This window comes from Molossus molossus, unplaced genomic scaffold (genome assembly GCF_014108415.1).
Source record: "Molossus molossus isolate mMolMol1 unplaced genomic scaffold, mMolMol1.p scaffold_m16_p_12, whole genome shotgun sequence".
Classification (NCBI taxonomy): Eukaryota; Metazoa; Chordata; class Mammalia; order Chiroptera; family Molossidae; genus Molossus; species Molossus molossus.
Genome location: NW_023425347.1, coordinates 43898024 through 43920535, shown reverse-complemented (window position 1 = coordinate 43920535; position 22512 = coordinate 43898024). Strand labels below are relative to the sequence as shown.

The following is a 22512-nucleotide window of genomic DNA, read 5'->3' as shown; positions in this document are numbered from 1 at the left end:
GAAGGTTTGGTTGCAGTGGAAAGGAAAAGAGGGAGCTCCTAGCTTCGGAAACTTTCTTAGACATTTCCATGTGAGGTTACTTCACTGTCTCACCAGAAGTGAAGATGTCTTCTAATTTTTCACATGTTATTCAAATTTAAATATATAAATAATTCATATTATAATAATTTCTAAATTATTGGAATCAAGTTAAAATGAGCAAAAAAAAAAAATGATTTAGACCATTATGTGTAAGTTACTCTTGGAACAGTATTTCCGAGGATATAAAGTTCTTTCCTCAAAGAGCTTATAATTTAGTTGGAATAAAAGACATATCCAATCTGAGAGTTAAGATATTAGCTCTTGGAGAGGCAATATATGTAGTAGTTAAGAGTCTGGGTTCAAGTCCTGTTTTTTTCAGTTCCTGGCTATGTGACTGTAACTACTCTGTGCCTCCGTTTCCTCTTATATAAAGTAGGTATAGTGATAGCACCTGCCTCATTGGGTTGTTGTGAGCCCTAAATGAATTAATGTATGTAAGTTGAATAATGCCTGACATAGAAAGTATGCTTCAGTCATCATACTATTATCATCATTGTTGCTGTTACTATTAAATGTTAGTGCTACCAGCCAATAATTTTTTCAACAAGATGATCAAAAGCACTTTTAAATTAGTTATTAAATGAATAATGGGTGCTATAGTAGGGAGCCTTCACTTCTAATTTGGTGGTCCACAAGTAATTATATGCTTATTTATTAGACAGATATTTATTGAGCACCTGTCATGTGCCAGGCAGTGTTATGGGTACTAGAATAACAATCTCTGTGATTTAACTGTTCACAATATCTATGACTTTAAGCAACAGTACTTACAGAAAGTGAAAAGAGAGGACATGTGTAGGAAATTGAAATATGAAGGTATTCAATTATATTTTCTGTTAGAATAGCAGATATTATGTATATGGATGACATTATTTTTGATTACTTATAACAAGGAAAAACATTCTATAGTGTATCATATAGAAGGAAAAATTACTAGAAATACATGTGATTCTAAGTTAAATAATGTAAATTGTAAAAACCAAGGAGAAAAGAGATAATGCATACAATTTCCAGAGATACAAAAATCTATGAATAAGAAATTCTTTAGTATTTGGACAGGCTTGAAAAAGATTGGAATATAACAAGCTGTAATAAATTGGTATTAAAAGCTAAAAGAATTTTCCAATAAATGAAACATGAGTTTCATTAAATCAGGTAATAAAAAGCTAATAATTTAAATTAGTATTTTGTACAGCCTTTTGATAATGAAAGTGATTCTGGATTAGAAAAGAAATAAATGGTGAAATAAAACACTATAAAATACATCACCAATTTAGGTTAAGAAAATGTCAGAGAGGACTGAAAATAAGCAAGAACAAATTTCTGTGAACACTAATAATATTGTATAAATGAATAACATGTAAAAATTCATTTATGTTGTAATTTACTTTGCTAATTTGCTCATTGATTTATTTTTTAGCATAAACAAAAGGCTGGGTGTCTCTACAAGTGGAGAGTACATTATAGAGACGGAAACCTGACCTGGGAAAATAATGCTGAAGCACATTCTAAAGAATAATACTTTCTAGCTCCTCTATTCTATCCACGACTTTTGAATTCTAACTCACGTGTATCCTTCTTTTCCTTTCTTACCACATTTAATATGGAATAAATGTAATTATTCAGATTTTTTCTGGCCTGGCCTGGGAGCAAGGCAGAGGGTTAATTGCTTTAGTCGTAGTGGGCCCAAAGGTACACTGATAAGTATTAAATAATAACATTGCTCAAGCAGCAGCAGTAATGGTAATTATCATTGTTATTACCTTGATTGGATATTCCCTTATTTTGCTTCTTGCATTTATGTTCACGGCAGAAGACCAGAAAACAAGGAAAATAAAAACCACACGAATGACAGAGACAGAGGAGCAGGGACCAGGCAATGAAGGCAGCAGAAAGCTGGCCAGTTGTAGGTGGGAGGTGCGCAGAAGCACTATATGTTAGGAACCCCATTAGGAAGAAAAGACCTCCTTTTATTTCCATGCACATATTCCCTTATTGAGGAATATCAAATTTTGTCTGTTATAGTTCCCCAAAGTACTTAAAAATGCAATGTTTTATTTAACTATAAAATTTTATTCTAAAAATAAAATACAGTAAACCATAAATTAAAAAAAAAAAATCTTTCAAATTCCTCTAGCAATAGATGACCACTGTTAGCATTCTGGATGCATCTTTTCCTCATCCAATAAGGGAAAATAGTTTAGCTTAATTTCTTTGGTTACTAGAGTAAACTTTCTATTCTTTTTTTTTTTTATCCTCACCGGGGACATTTTCCCATTTTTTTGTTCAGGTAGAGTGGGAGGGAGAGAGAGGAACAGAGAGAGAGAGAGAAACATCGATGTGAAAGGAACACATCGAGTGGCTGCCACCCGCACGACCGACCAGGGCCGGGGACAAACTGCAACCGAGATACGTGCCCTTAGCGGGAACCGAACCCTGGTCTCTCTGGACCGCAGGCCGACGCTCTAACCGCTGAGCCAAACTGGCCAGGGCAAACTTTCTATTCTTATATTACAGTGTATTATCTTTCTTTTGCAAATGTGTGAGAATTTATAAATGATTTTCAAGAACTCTTGGGATAACAAAGAACAGATAATGCTAATGTCCACAAACAGATATAAAAGCGGTTGTTTTCCCAGGCTCATGGTTAGCCGTTTAATTTAGTATTTTAATTTATAAAAGTAGTGAATTAATTAATAGTTTCTTTTGTGGTTACTGCTTTCTGTTTCATGTGAAGAAATAGTTTTATCAGCCTAAGATGATGCCAATATTCATCTTTTTTATCTTCTAGCACTTTTGCCTTTCATTTTTTGCATTCATGTTTTTAATACATTTATAGTTTACTTTGGTTTAGTTTGCAAGTTGATAATATACATTTTTTAAATGGTTAACTAGTTGTCCCCAAATCATTTATTGAATGATCTTCCTGCAACTGTTTTAAATTTCTTCCTTTATTGTGTCTGAAATTCTTAAATATGTTTGGATCTTTCTGGACCCTTGATTACATCCCACTGAGCTATCTCTAACTTTATGTACAACTACCACCTTCTTCACACTTTATTGAGACTTGTGTTCAGTTTGTCAATTACAGTATAATGTGTTTCCTGTCATTGTCATTATCAGCTGCCCTATTATCAAATTCATGTTTTGAATAATAATTTTGTCATTTCTTCATAACAGTATATAAGAAAGTATGGACTTGATACCTTTTTAAAATTTACTTTTATTACAACAGAATTCACATAACACAAATTTTACTGTTTTAACCATTTTTAAGGGTGTAATTCAGCAACATTTAGTTCATTCATAATGCTGTGTGGCCATAACTCTGTCATGTCCAGAGTGCTTCTATCCCCCCAAAAGAAAATCCTGTTTTATATAACTTTTATATTTTTTGTTTTTAAATTAGCCTTTACAGAGGGTTGTCTAGTTTAATAGTTTAACAATTTCTTACACCAACTTATAAACCTTACTGCTTTTTTTAATTGATTTTATTTATTTAGTTTTTTTAGAGAGGGAGAAAGGGAGGGAGAGATAGAAACATCGATCAGCCACCTCCTGCACGCCACCCACTAGGGATCGAGCCTGCAACCAGGGCATGTGCCCTGGCCAGGAATTGAACCAGGACCTCTCAGTCCATGAGACGACACTCAATCCACTGAGCCATGCAGGCCAGGCAGAAAATGCTATAGTCTTTATAAACTTTGGTAGCATGAGGTGCTTTCAAAGCTACTTTAGAGTGTGTGGTGATTCTTTTCTCCACTGAAAGTCTAAACACTGAACCTTATTTCAAGGGAATATAAAGAATTGCTGTTTTCAGTCAATAAAAATATACCAAGAAGTTCTAAATGCATGACATTTAGAGCAGATCTTTGCCTTTTTTGTTCATCTCTCCAAGCTCATAGCAGGCCGATCTTGGATACAGATGCTGAAGCCAACTTACTAAAAGCTTTCCTGGATGGTGGGAAAGACAGCAGTGTGTCTAAGAGCAATTTCCACTGTGTGCTATTTACCTTTTCCTAATTGCTCACTTTAGGTTTGTCTGTCTAAGGCAAATAGTAGTAATATAAAAGCCAGTCTGCTTACTTAGACAGTTTTAGTTGATGTGGATTTCCACTTGGTCTATTTAGCAAGCCATTTTATATTTGGTCGTAAAGACGAATGAATAACCTGTTTTACCTATATTGGTGCCCTTGTCTTTAACACCTCTCTTAAGTATGAATTGACAGTATGTGACCAGAGCATGGATGCCACCTTCTCTAGGACTTCTTGGTTTGTTTTACATGGTTGCCTAAAACTCAAGTTTAAATCCACTCAACTCACCCAGAGATTGTTTACCTAGTAAACTTTATAAAGAGACAAGCAAGCTATTAATTAAACATCATGCTTCAGAGTGATTTCTGAATGATGCACTGTATAATAAGACACCAAGCAAAGCCTACAAACCAATAAGTCCTGAAGTATTTCTGTTACCCCCATCTCCATACGAATCCCACAATCAGGCCAAAACAGTCAAAAATGTTTCAGCTTTAAGGATAAAGATCAACATATTGGAAGGCCACTTGGACTGTGGGAAACAGTCTGGATCCTTCTTTGTGGTGGGTCAAGGGAGGGACCCTGCCCTACGCCTCCCTGTGCCGGGGCAGCCTGCAGTGGGGAGGGAGGGAGGAACGTGCTATCTTGACTTTAAGAACAGGTAAAAATAGTTCATTAAATGATGCTTTTATAATTAATATTGGTAAAAGAAAACACTCATATATGAATGCTGCTTAAGGTACCAGGTATTCCTTCTTCTAAAATTACGAGAAAGAGGTCCATTGTTTGATAAATATAATGCCAGTATTACATGTTAACACCAAAGTGTAGTCAAATGTATATGGGCTGGTGGCTAAAAATCCTGTCTCTGAGAAGAATATGTTACCACAGCACATTATGCTGATCCAAATCAGACTTTATTAGTTCAGAAAGTCTTGATTTGTTTTTATTTAATTTGTAAAAGTGTTCTTTAGGAAATCTCTCTGATTATTCTAGTGCACATTTTTATCTTCTTTCTATGGATAAAATACAACATCTAATCCTATACAATTGTGAAAGAGTCAAAGTCACATTTTTCTACTTTATTTCTTGTGGTGCCTAGTGCACTACTTGGAAGGTCCAAGGAATATGCAACTCTTTTGTTAGAATCCTTTAACTGCAAACAAAATTAGTGAATTAAACAACATTCTTATAGCTATGCTATACAAATGCATACAATATCACATAAGATTTTATTTTTAAAATGTTGTTTTTGAAAAAAAGGAGTCAAGTTTATGAAATATAACTATAAAAATGTAACCGTGATGATCATTTTAAATACAAAGTTCTTGCTTAAAATTTGGTTTTGTAGTATAAGAATCAACCCATTAATTAAAAACCCTCATCTATAGTTCCTACTATATGCCAAACGTCAGCACTTTATAGATGTGAGCCTATTGAATCCTTATTACATTTTCAGTTGTATATTTTCTCAGACATGAAAAATACTTTTGACTCTGTATGTTGAGAAGGTTTACCCAGAGGATACAGTCATAAGGCTTGGCATTATTTGCTGTTAGCATCATAAGCAGTTGCACAGCATCATTGGCCGCTGTGTGTTTTAACAGAAATTTTAGTAAAAATTAAAATCTGCAGATTTAAGTCAAGATTCACGGGGAAGAGCTCTGTCATGAAGACAGCTTAAAGAGATTGACTTGGTAGAGGTAGAACAGGGCATAGAAGGGGTAAATAGTGATGGAAAAAAAAAAAGAGAAATTGAATTGTTTATGATTTATGGGGAAAGATAAACATGATCAGAAGAAGGATTATTTTTACATTTTATTGTTGTACTGACATAGGCCTGATTAAAAGTAAATCTTTGAACAAATTTGTCAAAAATGCTGCCTTCAATAGATTTTTAAAAATTTATTTCTCTTCTCTCTTTCAGAGCATTGGCAATGCCCTTAGTCACCTACCTTTCTCTATCCCCAACTTAAATAGGTCCTAATTTATCTGGGAAAACTAAAAATGTTCAAATTAAAAATAATATGGCAGCTTTGTTAGTTGGTTTAGAGTATTAAAAATAACATAGATTTTGTGCAGAATTTTTTTATTATTTGAGAAATGTTTTTTTCCTCTTCTCTTTTGTCATTGAAAGGTTAAAGCTCCATTAAGGAAAGAAAAGTCCTTGCTGAATGTGGTGCGGGACCAATGAGTCTTTGATTAAAACCAGAGAGTGCCATGAGGAGCCAGTTTCAGAATTTTGATTACAACGAAACAAACTTTTATCTTGAAAATGTGTTCATCTCTCACTGAACAGTCTGTTTATTTCTAATGTCTTGCAAAATCTGATAGTTTTACCATCAAGACACTACTGTTTGCTGTCATATCCAGGCATGTCTGCAGCTGGAGGATACCATACTCCTTGACTTTTAAAGCGAGCCAATGATGTGACCTTAACGAGAATTCACTACAGAAAAAAGCAGTTAAAACCTATCCATAAATATAATATGTTTAGAAACGCTCATTCATTTAGTCATTAAATATTCTCCTCAGTGCCCTCCATGTATCAGACACTGTTCTAGGTGCTACATGTATGGTGCTGGATGAGACGGGCACTATCCCCTCTTCCAAGGAGGTCACATTCTTTTGGAGGTAGTGGTAGCCAGGGGTTGGGGCTCTTTGAACAGAGAGAGGTAATAAGTAAACAAATAACAAGATGTTTTCAAATAGTGGTAAGTGCTGTTACTGAGGGTGGAGATAGGGCTCTTTGAGGTTAGATGGGCGAGGAAGGCCTCATCAGGATAGCACTGGATGCCAAAAGAGGCTGCTCTGAGAAGATATGTGGGCAGGATGCTTGGGCAGAGGAAACAACTTGCACAAAACTCAGTGGTAGCTCAGTTGGTTAGAGCATTGTCCCAATATGGCAAGGCTGTGGGTTTGATCCCTGGTTAGGGCACATACAAGAATCGACTGGTGAATGCATAAATAAGTGCAACAACAAATCGATGTCTGTCTGTCTGTCTCTCTCTCTCTCTTCTTCCCTTCTCTCTCTAAATTAAATATTCAAAAATCTTGTAGTGAGGGACACAAGAAAGGCCATTAACTGGAGCAAGGGGAGCACAGATGAAGATGGTCGGATTTGAGAATGGAGAGGAAGGGAGGGATCAGATCGTCTAGGACTTTTTGTAGGCCATAGTGAGTATGGGCTAAATTTGGTTGGAAATCATTTGAGGGTCTTTTAACAAGGGAAAGATATGATCTGATACATGGTTTAAAATGAGTACTTTGGTTGCTGGACAGAGTGGGTTACAATGAAGCAGGAATATAGCAGAAAGTTCTTTGCTTGAAATTTTGACACATGAGTAATAAATTGCTTTGCTAGAACTTATATTGGAAAGTAAGGCTCATAATAAATCATTATTAAACAAATATTAGCTTGTGAGAGTCAAAATGACTTTCCTTCAGGCGTGAAATAAAATTATATTTTGTGGCAAAAATTTTAAAGAAAGCATATTTAGTTATATCTTATTCTACTTGGTTGATAAACTCAATATATCTTCTCTGCTGGTTTAGCAAAGGGTATTTTGATGAGCATTAATTTTGCTAAGAATATGAAATTATCCATTTGCATTTTGCTTTTGAGATGAAGTTATTTGGGTCTTTTTTAATCACGATTGTGTTTGCACGCGCGCGCGCGCGCGCACACACACACACACACACACAAATTAGATAATTCCATGATTTAGTCATAAATGATTTTCTGTTTCTTGACCCTAGAGAAATGCACTAATGATTAATTATTACAAAAGAGAAAGTTTCAGCCATTTCTGAATTTATGATTATAGTCTGAAGGACACACATATACATACATATACTTATGGGAGAGTGTGTCTTACATGTCAGATGGGCCATGGGCCCCGAGTTTACACTTCTCTTGTTTGGAGTTTATTTAGGCTTTGACTCTGGAATAAAATACTATTGCTTTTATTGTTGCAGTTCTCACTATTTAAACTGTGTAAAACATGAATGAAGCATATAATTTTATTTTTCAGAACTTTTCTATAGGGCCTTAAAATATTTCAAAATTTGAATACTCCACAGCAGTGAATCTTCTGGGCAGAGAAAGAGAAATGGCCCCACCTACAGAGCCTCAGCAAATTCTGACTCAAGAGGAGTCTGTGCTCTCTAAGTCAAGCTTGTTAGTAGAAAGAAAGGATCAGTATTCATTCCATTGTTAGAACCTCTGCAGGTCCTGACTTGTAAAAGTAATTGAGTTCCCTACTTCTGTTCACTGTTCACTTGCCAAATATTTAATAGGCACCTGCTATATGCAAAGATATATTCATTTATGTTGTCTCTACCAATGAGCACCTTCATCAGTGTTGACTCTACATCATATGATGATACTGAATTGCCTAAGCTTATACTTGAATCTCTACTTCTAATTAGGTGAGTTCCTATAGCCTGTTGTAAGGTGCAGAAATTTTTTACTACCTGAGTTAGGACATACTGGCCACATGTCCTTTTGCAAACTAGTAAAGATCTTTGTGAGTTTCAATTTTAAGTTTTTAAAGATATGGATAATAATACTGACTATATCACTGATTTAATCAAGTAACATGTGAGTTTTCACGTGATACCTACCTGGTAGGCATCCAATAGAAGGTGCTGTGTGATTCTTGTTATTACTATTCTAACCATTATTCCATTTGGTACTGAGTTTTACTAAACTCCGTGGTAATTTAAAAAACATTTATTCAGTGACTACCATGGACATTTTCACATGTACTACACGGGTATATAAACATGACTAAAATGGGATCCTAACTTCAAAGGAATTTGTAGTTTATTTGGGGAGGCATGAGCAGAACAACTCTATTACAAAAGAACTCTGTGAGCAAGTGCCCACGGCCTTCCAAGGAGCAGCTTTGCTGAGAAACTTCATCAGTGTTTAGTCTACGCCAAACGACTGAGGGTAGAGCGTTCTCCACCAAAGCTTTCTTGAATTCAGGTTCATTGTGGTCTCTGGTGGTCTTTGGGTTTAGTGAAGTACTCAGTTCTCATCTAGAAATGCAATTTTTGTCTTTTGATTAACTCAATGATTTAAACATTTTCTTTCTTTTTCTTCCCTGGGTTAAATTACCTCATCTTTTCTTCACACCGATTTCTTTTCCGTAAACTTGTAGCAAATGTCATTTTAGGTTAGTACCGCCTTTTTTTTTTTTTTTTCTTTTTCTTTTCAGGATGTGCTTCTTAATATGAATGTTTTTAATCGGGTCAGTTCTTCTCTAAGATGCCAACCAGAGACCATTTTACCTTTTGGGATATGGGGCCTTTGCAATTTGAGATTAGAGGGTTTTGGATCTTGTATCTTTTTGTCTGTAACCTCTCCAGGGAAATCTGAAAGCTAGTTGGCCCACCTTGTTTAGCAAATCACTTACCTGAATGCAAAGCCTAATTTCTTGTGAATTGCAAAAGTTTATCTCCTCTTGTTTATTTTGGGAAAAGTCATGCTCTTTTAAGTGAGCCCATTTTTGTGGTATTATTTGCAAAACCTCTTAAGAATACAATGTCTTCTATATAACCACAGAAGAAGGTCTTGGCTTTCTGTTATTGCAAATAATACCACAAAACTTGGTAGCTTGATGGAAAAAATGACAGAGAATTTATAGAATGGAAAGAAGGGAGTTGGAATTGATGCCAGTTTTACGGTAGTACATGGAAGAAATTTTCTGAGCGTTTGCTGACAATTCCCTAAGGGAAAGAGAATCATCTTTTTTTTTCTCTACTTTGGATGTTTTTTATTTATTTTTATTAATTTATTTTTGTTACAGATGTTTCTCCTTTTTCCCCATTGACACCCTCCTCCCCATTCCCCTCACCCTGTCCCCGGCTTTGTTGACCGTGTCCATTGGTTATGCGTACATGCATATAAGTTCTGTGGTTTATCTCTTCCCTCCCCCCATCACCCCCTCTTCTTAGGGTTGTCTGTCTGTACCCTACTTCCACATCTCTGGGTCTACCCTATTCCTCAGGCTGTTATGTTCATTATATTCCACAAATAAGTGAGATCATATGGTATTTGTCTTTTTCTGCTTGTCTTGTTTTGCTTAGGATAATACTTTTCAGGTCCCTCCATGTTGTCTCAAAGAATAAGAGATCTTTCTTTCCTACAGCTGCATAGTACTTCCTTGTGTATACGTACCACAGCGTTTTTATCCATTCATCTACTGATGGGCACTTGGGCTGTTTCCAGATCTTAGCTATTGTAAATAGTGCTGCTACGAACATGGGGGAACATATATTCTTTCTGATTGGTGTTTCAGGCTTCTTAGGGTAAATTCCTAGAAGTGGGATCACTGGGTCAAATGGCAATTCAATTTTTAATTTTTTGAGGTAACACCATAGTGTTTTTCATAGTGGCTGCACCAGTCTGCATTCCCACCAGCAGTGTACTAGAGTCCCCTTTTCTGCACACCCTCGCCAACACTTGTTGTTTGATGATTTGTTGATGGAGGCCATTCTGACAGGTGTGAGGTGATACCTCATTATTGTTTTAATTTGCATCTCTCTGATGATTAGTGATGTTGAGTATTTTTTCATATGTCTCTTGACCATTGTATGTCCTATTTGGAGAGGTGTCTATTTAGGTCCTCTGCCCATTTGTTAATTGGGTTCTTTGTCTTCCTTTTGTTGAGTTGTATGAGTACTCTTTATATATTGGAAATTAACCCCTTATCTGAAAGACAGCCTCTTTAATAAATGGTTTTGGGAAAATTGAACAGCTACATGCAAAAAAATAAAACAAGCCCATCAACTTACACCATACACAAGAATAAACTCAAAATGGATAAAGACTTAAATGTGACCCGTGAATCCATAAAAATCCTAGAAGAAAATGTAGGCAACAAAATTTCGGACATCATACGCAGCAGAATTTTCACTGATATATCACCTAAGGAGAACCATCTTGATTACTTAGACCTTTCTTAGTGATGTGAGGAAATCATTAGTGCAGTTTAGTGATGATTTGCCTTCAGTTTAGGATCAATCATAAAGTATACAGAGGGTGCCTCAGTAGCCTAGTCTTAAATGTGTTTATCCAGTGTACACAACTTAATCTCTTAAGCTGCTTTTTATATTTACTTATTACTCTGGTGGATTTTGTAAAAGTACTTAAGTGTGTTGATGTGCTTTAATTACTATCTTTTGATTACTCCCCGGGTCTGAGAATCAAGCTCCACAATGAATTTTTGACTCTTATCATTTCATCATTTGAAAACCAGTCAAGATCTGCAACATTCACCATCTTGGAACAACTGAGTTCATGCAGGTAGATGCAGTCTGAGTGACATGTTTTCACTCTGTTCCCTCAGTCTGGAGAGGATGGGTAGCCTGCTGGTCAGGTGCAGGCCACATGATAGTTTGTTCCCCTTTCTTATTTTCTCTCCTTCAGTGCCAGAGACACATTCTTCCCTCTTCTATGCCAGCTCTACATTTGCTCCCTGCAGTCTTTGAAGTAAACCATCTTACCTTGCTGATCTAAATCTGTTCCCCCTTTCCTGACTACAGGAAAAATATTGAGAGAAATTCTTCAGAGAAAATGTAAGGTGAAAGTTTGTCCTCCCCAGCCAATTCTGGGAGAGACATAATGATCGCTTCATTCACTTAAATAGTCCATTAATTAATAAGATGCAAGGCTCTTTCACCGGGCACATGACTGTGTGTCAGAACCACCTGTTTATTGTCTGTGCTGTTCTGATTGGTGCCAATATTCTAAATATGTTGAATAGTACCATTGATATGGTCTATTTTTATAAGCAAAATAATATATGTCCATAATATAAAGTTTGAAAAATACAGAACAGGAGAAGTTAAAATTATGAGCTCCTTTAAAGGTCTTGTTTATTTGTTAAGTAAATTCCCAAGTACTTTATAATTTCTATCCTATTTTAAATGGCATTTTTCTTATAGTTTGTAGTTATCAATGCTAGAGTAGAGACGTGTTTTTGATTTTCTAAGTCGGTCATGTATTCAACATCTTGCTGAACTCTCTTATTGGTTTTATTCATGTATTGATTCTAATTACTTCCAGATAACAAAAGTTTATCTCTTTTTTTTCAGATTCTTGTACACCTTATTTTTTTCTTGTAGCATTAACCAGGAATTATAATATTCTGTTAAACAGTGGTCGTAATAATGGACATCCTTGTCTTGTTCCAGATCTTAAAATGCATATATATTTTCTCCATTCAGTGTAACTATTGTAGATTTCTGTAAGTTTTACTGTTTCCTAATTGAAACCCCTCATGAGCTCTGTATTTGTTTTCTATTGCTATGTAACAAATCTCCATGAACTCAGCAGTGTGAAATGGTGCCCACTTTATTTACTCATAGTTCTGTAAAGTTAGAAGTCCAAGTGAGTTCAACTGTTTCTCTGCTCAGGGAACCAAATCAAGGTAAGATATGTATCTGAATTACATAGGGTACATTGAATTAGAGTTAAGCCAGTGGGCTGTTATCAAGTGAATGGTAGATTGTACATCGTGTAATAATGAAGGAAGATGAATTTCAGTTTGCTATTTAGGTGCCCTGAAGAAAAATTAAAAATGTAACTACATAACTCCAGAGAAATAAAGAAATAAGTACAGAAAATTTAAAAAACTGTTAATAATCAATAAGTTGTCCTATCTTTGTGACCAAACTACAAGATTGACTCAAGTGTCACTATGGACTGGAATTATTTTTAATTAAATGGACTGGGTTATCTGGGAGGTCTGATTTTTCTCTTGACCAGAAGTGTGTGTTGATTTCATCTTGAACTATACGCATATTGTACTTTGGAGTTAATTAGTCATTGGTTATAATCCTGGCCCAGACGCTAGCTGTGTTCCGCGTCCCAATTTGTTCACTGGTAAAGAAGATAATAAAACTTGGCCCCAATGTTACCGAGTACAACATAACCTTACAAACTTCTGTAATAATAAGCCAACTTTGCCAGTTGGAAATTTCTCTTTGGAAAAACATAATGTGTTTCAGGGCGGATATTGTACTGAAACACCTTACTGCAACAATCTGCTTTTGCTCTTAACACAGTGTTGCCGCCAGTCAAAGTAGCCTTCTGTTCCTAAAACAGCTGTGCCTCCTATCCTACAACTGATTTCTAATTAGTTGCTTTCTCTTTATTTCATAGATGAGTTACAAATGATTACCTTAGTTATCACGTTTTAGATAAATGCTTCTTCATTAGGATGAAAATGTCTTATGCATCTATCATTGCCAGTGTTGAGAGCATAACCAATATTTTGTTAGCGTATGGGTTTGAGGTAGATAATCATGACTAGCAAGAGTCAGAGTTTACAGAGCTGATAAAAGCACAGACCAAAGTAAAATGCCTCAAATTACTGTTATAACAAGGCAGGATGTAAAAGCAAACATATACATTTTCTTCTTTTAATACCAAAAAACTTTGCCTACTGATTTTTTATTTTCATCATTGCCAAAGAACACGATGAATGGAGTAAGGATAACAACTAGAAGTTTGGATTAAAGGAAAAAAACACACACAAAAAACCCAAAGGACATCTGAAGTCTAGTCAAAAGCGAAAAGGATGACCTACCTGTCAATTACATCTGTTGTTTCAAGCACCAGAGATTTGGAGCAAAACACTTATTAACATGTGTTTCTGATTTATAGTAGTGAAAGTATATTAATATAAATACTGGGTGGGAGAGTGCTAGAATCGACTTGAAAGAGCACTGGAGATAGCAAACAGAAATAGAAACTTTACTCACCATCTCTTGCTCTTTAAATCCTGACTCCACCAATGTTAGTTGGGTGACCTTGGGTTACCTAACTCCTCTGTGCCTTAGCTCCCTCATCATAAAGTAGGGAAAATACTGCTTTCCTTAAAGAGTGTTAATAGAATTGAATAGGATAATAGATATAAAGTATTAAAACAGTGCCTGGAACATAATAGGCACTCAGTAAATGTTAGCTATTATTTTCTTTTTATAAATGTTAGCTATTATCATCTTGTTCATAAATGTCACATAGCACTCCTGGTCTCATTGCTGGGATTGATGTAGTGGAAGATCACAGGCCTGCAAGCCAGATAGACGTGGGTTTACATTATGCCTCTGCCACATGCCAGCACTGTGAACTGGGTGAGTTAACATCTCTGTGATTTAGTTTTCTTACCTGCAGTATGGGAAAAATAGTAACAACCCCGGGAGTTTAGTCAAGATGAAATCGGTTGACATGTACATATATAAAGTGCCAACATGACTTCTCCCTCCCTTTCCCTGCCTTCCTTGAAGACACAATGGGGGAAAGGACTTTCACTGTTTATACTGTCCCTGCGCCACCCCAGTGGACCTGGTCTCCCTGCACCATCCTGTGGTTGGAGGTGTCAGATACTGACCGGAGTATTGTATGGCCAGCAGTAGATGGACCAGAGCTTCTCTAAAATTAAATTAAGCTAATTGATTAGTCAGTGAGTTTAACAGTGGCTGAATCTAACAAATTATGGAGAAGATTCAAGGATGGCAGAAGTCCTTTAGCTAAGATAAAAACCTCCAAGACAGAAAAGTCTGTTGTAGCACCTTGAATATACTACCCCCACCCCACTCCTGCCATTTCCTGGCTCCCAGTCCCTCTGGGATCCGACCAGGTGGGAATCTCTGCATCTGTCTCTCCTTTTCACCTTCCCCAGTTATTCTCAATTTTGACCAGAGACAACCCTTCCCGAAGGACAGTAAAGGCTTCTGGGGAGATGTTGGACATACCACTGTAACAATATTAAAACTTTAAAACTCACTTTAATTGTGTCACTTTCCTTTAACCTTAAATAAATAAGCACTTTTGAGTAGATTAGAAATCGATGGTATCAAAAAGTCTGAGACATTCCTTAAAACCCAAATTGACACACGCTTTCTTTCACATATGTCATAGTGTTGTTTTGAGGACTAGTTGACCTAATAGAAAAAGAAACCCCCGAGCACAGGGAAATACTTAGTTCTAGCTTTTGTTGTTATTATTTGTGACCGAATGTCTCATTCGTAGGTGGCACAGCAATGGTGCTCTGGTTTACAGGAGATTTGCTGCCTTTCCCATGATTCAGGATCCCATCACTGCTAGGATGACCAGTTCTTGTGGCTTGGTGCTGGCATGGGTTTTGATAGTGGTCAAGTTCTATTAAACAGTCTGCAGTTGTTCTCACTCAGTTATGACTAATTTACAGTCTCTCTTTGGTCTGTAGAACATATCTTTTGATTGCATTCATTTTATGTTTCTTATTTTTTTCCCCTTAAATCACATAACATACAGATTTTTAATGTTTATTATTTTGCAACATAACATACAGATTTTTAATGTTTATTATTTTGGTATTCTAGGAGACATGACTATATTTTATTCTGTAAAAAGTGTCATAAAAATAAATTACATCATTATTTTGTAAGGACTAGCATCAGGGGACCATGGACAGTTATTCCTAAAAGTTCTGGCATATAGCTTCCCATTAAACAGACTCAGGAATAGTGCGAATCTGGGAGAAGGAACTGGAATAGCAAATGGAAATACATGGATTCTGTACATGAACATTTTCTGGGAAGATTAACTTTTTGGTTTTTCAGATATCCTGCATTCCCCCCCCCCCCGCCCCCCGCCGCCATGTGCTGTTCAGTTTAAATTTCCTATTTTACACATCATTTTTTCAGTAGACAAGAAGGAGTGAAGATGCATATAAAGTATTATGATTTGGGGTTGTCCCATTTTGAAGGGAGCAATTTGTACGCAGTGTGTCCTGTTTCCTCATTTCTTTGCAACTCTGAAGTCTTTAGGCAGAGACAGGAATGTGCTGTCATTTTGGGCATTGATTAACCCTCTACGAACAAATCAAGCAGAAAAAAGTTCATCTGCACAGCTGTTTATGTTTCAGAGCGCTCAGGTATACTTTGGGGTGGGCAGTACTTCATACTTCACAGCTGTTTGAAAGTTGGTGGATGAGAATTACCATACTGTTTTGCTGTTTTATTTCTCCCTATTGTAATATTTCTATCTATCTCTGAATTACTCATGTGCAAAATACTGCCTTAGTTTAAATGATAAATCATTGAAATAGTATTACCTTTTATATTCAATGACATAGAAATTTATATAATGCCCTGGCTGGTTTGGCTCAGTGGTAGAGCGTAGGCCCTCAGACCAATGAGTCCTGGGTTTGCTTCCGGTCAAGGGCACGTACCTTGGTTGCAGTTTGTCTCTGGCCCTGGTCGGGTCATGCGGGAGGCAGCCAGTTGATGTGTTCCTCTCATGTAGATATTTCTCTCTCTCTCTCCCTTTCTCTCCCTCCCACTCTATCTGAAGATAAATGGAAAAATATCTTCGGGTGAGAATTAAAAAAGAAAGAAAGAAATTTATATAATTAAGATATGAACAAAGTTCATAGTTGAAAAGATATATCCTGGCAGAGCCTCTGCATTTCAATTTGTTAACCTTTTTTTTCTTCTTAAAGCCTATTATTCTGGAGTTGCACAAGAGTAAGTTTTTCTGAAGGTTCTTGTAGTCACTGTTGCAGAGATGAAATAATCTGTTTCAAGAATAAACACTATTAAGTTAAATCACCACAAATATATTTGACTCTAAGACTTATGTGTTGAATTGAGGTGGATTTGATGATTTGCATAGTGTGCCATTTCCAAAGTTGCCATTGAAGTTAAATTAAAATGAAATTTCTCATTTGCTGATACTCATAGGTGCTGTGACATTTAAAAACCCACCGTTTATACATAGTCCTTTAGTGAGCAGTCATCCAAGTTAACACACAGATTGCTCTTCTCACATAGAGATGGAATAAAACGGTCTCTGGCAGAGCTTCCAGATGGACCTTCCTTGTCGTCGGGTCAGGCCGCAATGTAATCACACAATCACAGTTAGTTCTCATCTCTGGGACTCTTCAAGTGCCAAACCTAAGGCTCACTCTCCGGATGATAATGTGATAAAGAACAGTAACTTGTAAATCAATGAATGACACTTCTGTGTACTCTTTTGTTCCCCAAAGAAACTGCTGAGCCAAACCAGCCAGAGCTATGTTTATGTTTTTAATTCTCACCTGAGGATATACTTGTGTTGATTTTCAGAGAGAGGAAGGGAGAAAGAGAGAGAGAGATGGAAACATCGATGAGAGAGAACATCGATTGGCTGCCTCCTGCACACCTTGTGGGGATCAGGCCCACAACCTGGGCATGTACTTTGACCAGGAATTGAACTGGTGACCTCTTGGTGCATGGACTGGTGCTCAACCACAGAGCCACACCAGCTGGGCCATTTATTTATTATTTGTTTTTATAGCCAAACTCTTTTCAACAATTGTTTGTTCTGTAGCTGTTTATTTGAAAGTCAAAGCTGGGCTCAGTGATTAGACCAGTTCTAATATGTAGCTGGGACCATTTATGGAACATATCCCACAAAATGGTCTTTTTTCCATCATGGTGGTCAGAAAATAGACACATGTGACCAAAATCTATACATTAAATCTCAGTGCCGGTACAGAGGGGAACTCGCTTCCTCTAAGCCTTTAGAAAATTCCATTGTATTTTTGGAATGTTTTCGCCAAGTTAAGGCTATGAGAGATGAAGAAAAGGGAAAATAAAATAGAAGATGTTGGTATCATTGTAGTTAGCAAGAAGAAAATTCTAAAAGTAACATTTTAGAAAAATATCAAATGCTATGTACAAATTAATCAGATGCTCTAAAATTTATTTTAAAAACTCTTATCTACAATTTATCTATACCTTTGCTTAATTATGCATTATTTGCACAAATACATTTTAGTTTTTTTTTCTTTTCATTGAAATATACAAATGTGTGTTGGCTTTGAACTTAACTATTCTCAAAAATAAAAAGAAAAACTGTCAGTTACTAGTATCAGTGTTTGTCCTCTCGAGTCTTTCTATTTGTGCACATTTGACTTACCATGTAAGTTATCATTTTTGTAGTTCTGATATCAATTTCAGTTCAAGGGATCCAGATGTATGCATCAATGTTCCTGTTATTGTTCATTTCTTTTTGTCAGTATTTTGCTAAATGACATCCCCTTGTGGAAGGTGAAATAAACAGCCTGTAGCATTGCTAGTCAAGTTAAAAACAACAACACAAAACGGTAGGACTGAGAAAATGTCTATCAACTGATTTCTCTTGTGTGTTTTGCAGCTGACAATGGCCAACATCGGAGTAAATGGGAGTCATTCCACGGAGACCTGTGAAACAATACTTTTTGCTCTTCGAATGGCAACATGGAATCAAATCTTAGATCCCTGGGTGTATATTCTTCTACGCAAGGCTGTCCTTAAGAATATCTACAAGTTTGCCAGACGCTGTTGTGGAGTGCATGTCATAAGCTTACCTGTTTGGGAGCTTAGCTCCCTTAAAAATACCTTAAAGGTTGCTGCGATTTCTGAGTCACCTGTTGCGGAGAAAATAAATCAGCAATCACCGAGTTTAACAGGACAGCACGTCAGTGTGGGTCCAGGACAAAATTAAGAAAAGTTTTGGCAATGTTTTAGTTAATTGGATAAATATTTAAAGCCTAACTGGAAAATTCAGGCCTCAGCAAGTAGTTTGGGGTGCACCTTGTTCAGAGTCAGCTTTTGAAATTTGTAAAATTCACTGTTTAATTGCACATTTAACTTTGTTTTGTCAGCTGCAGGTAAACATGATGAAAGAATGCCATGGGAGTCAAATTGAAAATAATTTTGGGCTTATCTGTGTTCTTTTCTGGTTTTGGAATGAGTGACTTTGTTGAGTCCTAAAGCATTTTACTTGGCCTATTTGCCAAAAAACATCTTAAAACTACCTGCATCTTAGAATGGCTATTTGGAGGTCACTGTTCTGTAGCTGTTCTTTATAGACTAGCTCAATGAAATGGAGCACTCTCATTTTTTGATCTGGTCTGTTTTACCCCTCATCATGTAACCTCAGTCAATATATGTATGGTCATGTCATGTGGGATTCACTGTTGTTTATAGTGACTTGCATATACTCCAGGTGTGGCTGTCAGGTTGCCTGGTCTTGAGAGCCTGTTTAGAATGAGCCCATCTTTGTCATATTTGACAAAAAGGATTGCTTGCATTGATTATTATGAAGGTCAGTTGTTGTTTGAAGGTTTTCTTGGTAAGTTATACCTTTGCATAGTTTTAAAATAATCCCCTTTCCTCTGAAAATTCTAGTGCACTGAAATAATTTTTAGAGAAACAAAGGCTCTATTTTAGCACATATGGAGGTAATTTGCATGATAGCAGTTTCTAAGAAGCTCCGCCATAGATAATGCAAACAGAACTTAAACCCAGTGGTAGGTGCAAAGAACTGACAAAGGCATTTTACTTTGAGGCATCATTTCTGTGTCAGAGAATGAAAGAAACACAATCTATATGTAAATATGGAAAGACTATCTGTAGGCAGTGTGTTTCTGTTTTCCCCTTACACACACACAAACACAAAAGGACATCAAAAATTTCTGTTGAAAGTGGCTTCATTAAACCAGAAAGATAACTTCTTCCAAAGCCTGGGGAGGATTGGCAACTAGCCAGGCGTTCGGAGATCATTATAATGGTTAACCAAGAGATCAAGGGGTAATATCCTTTCCCCAAATTTCCCATTAATACTTTAGACTTTTTCTGTGTTGGTTTATATAATTCAACCCAAGGATTTTAGTAATTATCTAAAATGTCCTGGGTCCATCAGAGCATAGGTAGGTAGTTCCGCTTCATAACAGTGAATTGCATTTCTGTAAGAGTTCATTGCCTTCATTAACTGGGCTCTGTTTTAAAATTAATCTTTTCTGTGAGACTGATTTCAGATTCTCTAGGAAATTTGTGCAGTTCAACTAGACTTAAATTATATTCACAGATTTTTGCTTTTGACTCTTAATGTACATTGTAAGTTGTCTATTTTTGTGAATTTTGGAAAATTCTCATGAATAAGTTAAAAGCAGATAGCCTTGATGAAGATTTAAAGGCAACCATTTTTTTTTTTTTTTTAGTGAATTTAAAAAAGGGACACTCACATATACACACTGCAAGTGATATTCTTAATTTAAGACCAACAAATGATCAATCACACAAATTTAGGTTATTTTCATTTATAGAGCACATGGTAGATGCTCGATAAATCCTTGCCAAATTAAATCACAAGAATTTTTTGGTATGAAATGAGCATGGGATTGTAAAGATTTTGTACATTTTTAACATATGGTTATTGTGAGATATATATATGTATATATATATATACATACATATATATACACACACACACACACATATATTTGTATATGTATGTATATTCAGTGTTTATGCTTTTAAAAAGCCATTGCAATTTATGATGGCTGTTATATTGTATAAATGTTCTCTTGTGTTTCAATAAGGCTTAAAGCCCAGAAGTTTGAGATGGTTCAGAGGTGATACCTTTTTCTTACAGCTGCTCAAGAGTATTGGTATCCTGTGAGCTGAGGAACAGGGAACCAAAGCTCCATCCTCCTTCCTTATGCTCAGTAGGATGCTGAGCAAACATGACCCGGGAGAGGTGCGGGGAGAAACTCTCATTCAGAGTTCCAGTCCTCTTCTTCTTGAGGCTTCTTCTAACTGTGATATCATCTATATCACAGATTTAGGACAACTAAATTCGTTTTATGATGATGTTAAATCCAAGAAGTAGACACCAAAAATTGAAAAAAAAGTTTAGAAAAAGAATATACATTTATGTTGTTTTAGGTTTCCCCCCAAGGAAAATGAAATGAAGAGAACACAACCATATGCATATCTGACTTCAGAATTTTATTCCTGTTATACATATTTCATTGTAGTTATATAATTTATTGTATCAAGACTAATAGAGTGGAGCATTCACTGGTAACTTTTATATAAATGTTCAAAGGAGAAGTATATTTGTTTAGATTACTGGAAATAAGTAGTGCAAATAGTGTTCAATGAGTTTACCGATTTTGAAGTTTCAAGCTCTAGTTTAAAATTCATTAATTAGACCAGAGTAACTGAATTTCCTTTGTCATTGGGTTAAGTAGTATCTAAGCAAGTTACACTATTTATTACCTTATTTCGGAGGACTTATATTATAATGAGCAAATGAGTTGAAAATGCCAGGCTTTTCCTGATGTTAATGAAGTCTTAAGAAAATAAGACCAAAAAAAGAAAAAGAAACATAAGAGCAAATGGGTTTTTATGACCATGAATACAGATACACATAATGATGACTCATAAGTAGCCGTGGTTGTGTCCCCAAACATCAGACTTTTTACTGATGGATTTAATTAGGTGATAGAAATAGGCTCTTTTAAATTTTTTCCTAAACGCAGAAACTTGCTTCTATGAATCTGTAGTGCAGAAGTGGAATATACCCAAAAATTCACACACACACACACCTGTTTTATGTAACAAACAGTCTTGTTTGCTCATTTTTAGACTTATAAAAGAAAAACCAGCTTCATTTGTGTGCCTAGTGGTAGAACCCAAGTAAGAGCATTATTAAATGCATAGAGTGAACTTTTTGTGAAACCTGTTGCTAGCTTCACCTCTACCACCATCATTGCTCCAAATTAATAAGCTGTCGAAGGGCAGAATTCACAGAATAAAAATATACATTTTCTTACTTCTTCATCTAGGTGTCAGAATATTTTACCACCTACTAAATAATGTTGGACTTCAACTTGTTGCTCACACATCTACTAAGAGTAGGTGAATGTCTTATGTGAATAAATGTATTTTGTGCTCTTCATACTTGTTGGATTGTGTAAGGGAGTAAATAGTGATATGTATATTTTGTTGCTTGCATCAGTGTGCACTTGTAATTTTTGTGCTTTGACTAGTTTAAAACTTCAAACAAACGATTTTATAATAAACTTGGACAAGTGTTTATCCAGAGAGGTTATTTTTTAGGAAACTCATATAGAAGGTGGAACTCTTGCATCTAAACTCCCATTTTTATCTTCCATGCCAGTGACTTTCGACCTTTTTCATCTCATGACACACACACACACTAATTACTAAAATTCCGCAGCACATCAAAAAAATCTATTTCTGCCAATGTGGTTAAAAAAAATGGGTATAATTTTGAATCATTCACACTGGACGACTATTGTCATGTTGGCTGTTGTTATTTTTTTATTTGACAATCTAAGGGAAAAGAGGTCACTGACCATGACTAAGTAGTCAGGTATTGCATGTTTTAAAAATTCTTACTGCACACCAGTTGAAAATCTCTGTGCTATGAGATGGGAAGAAATGCAACTTGTTTCCCATTATTACCTTTTGTTATCTGTTTTCTACCCACTCTTCTGTGATATCTGCTTTCTTTCTCTAGCCTGCTTCACCTTACCTATGTAGGTCATAATTATGTTGGGA

General features: G+C 36.0%; 1 protein-coding gene across 1 annotated transcript in view; it reads left to right on the top strand.

The window, feature by feature from the left end:
• PTGFR (prostaglandin F receptor) overlaps positions 1-20355 on the top strand; it is a 30263-nt gene extending 9908 nt beyond the window's left edge. Inside the window, exon 3 of the mRNA XM_036256284.1 lies at positions 18314-20355. Coding sequence (XP_036112177.1) covers positions 18314-18643 — 330 coding nt within the window. The 3' untranslated portion in view covers positions 18644-20355. The remainder of the gene's footprint in view (positions 1-18313) is intronic.
• Positions 20356-22512: the final 2157 nt, after the last annotated feature.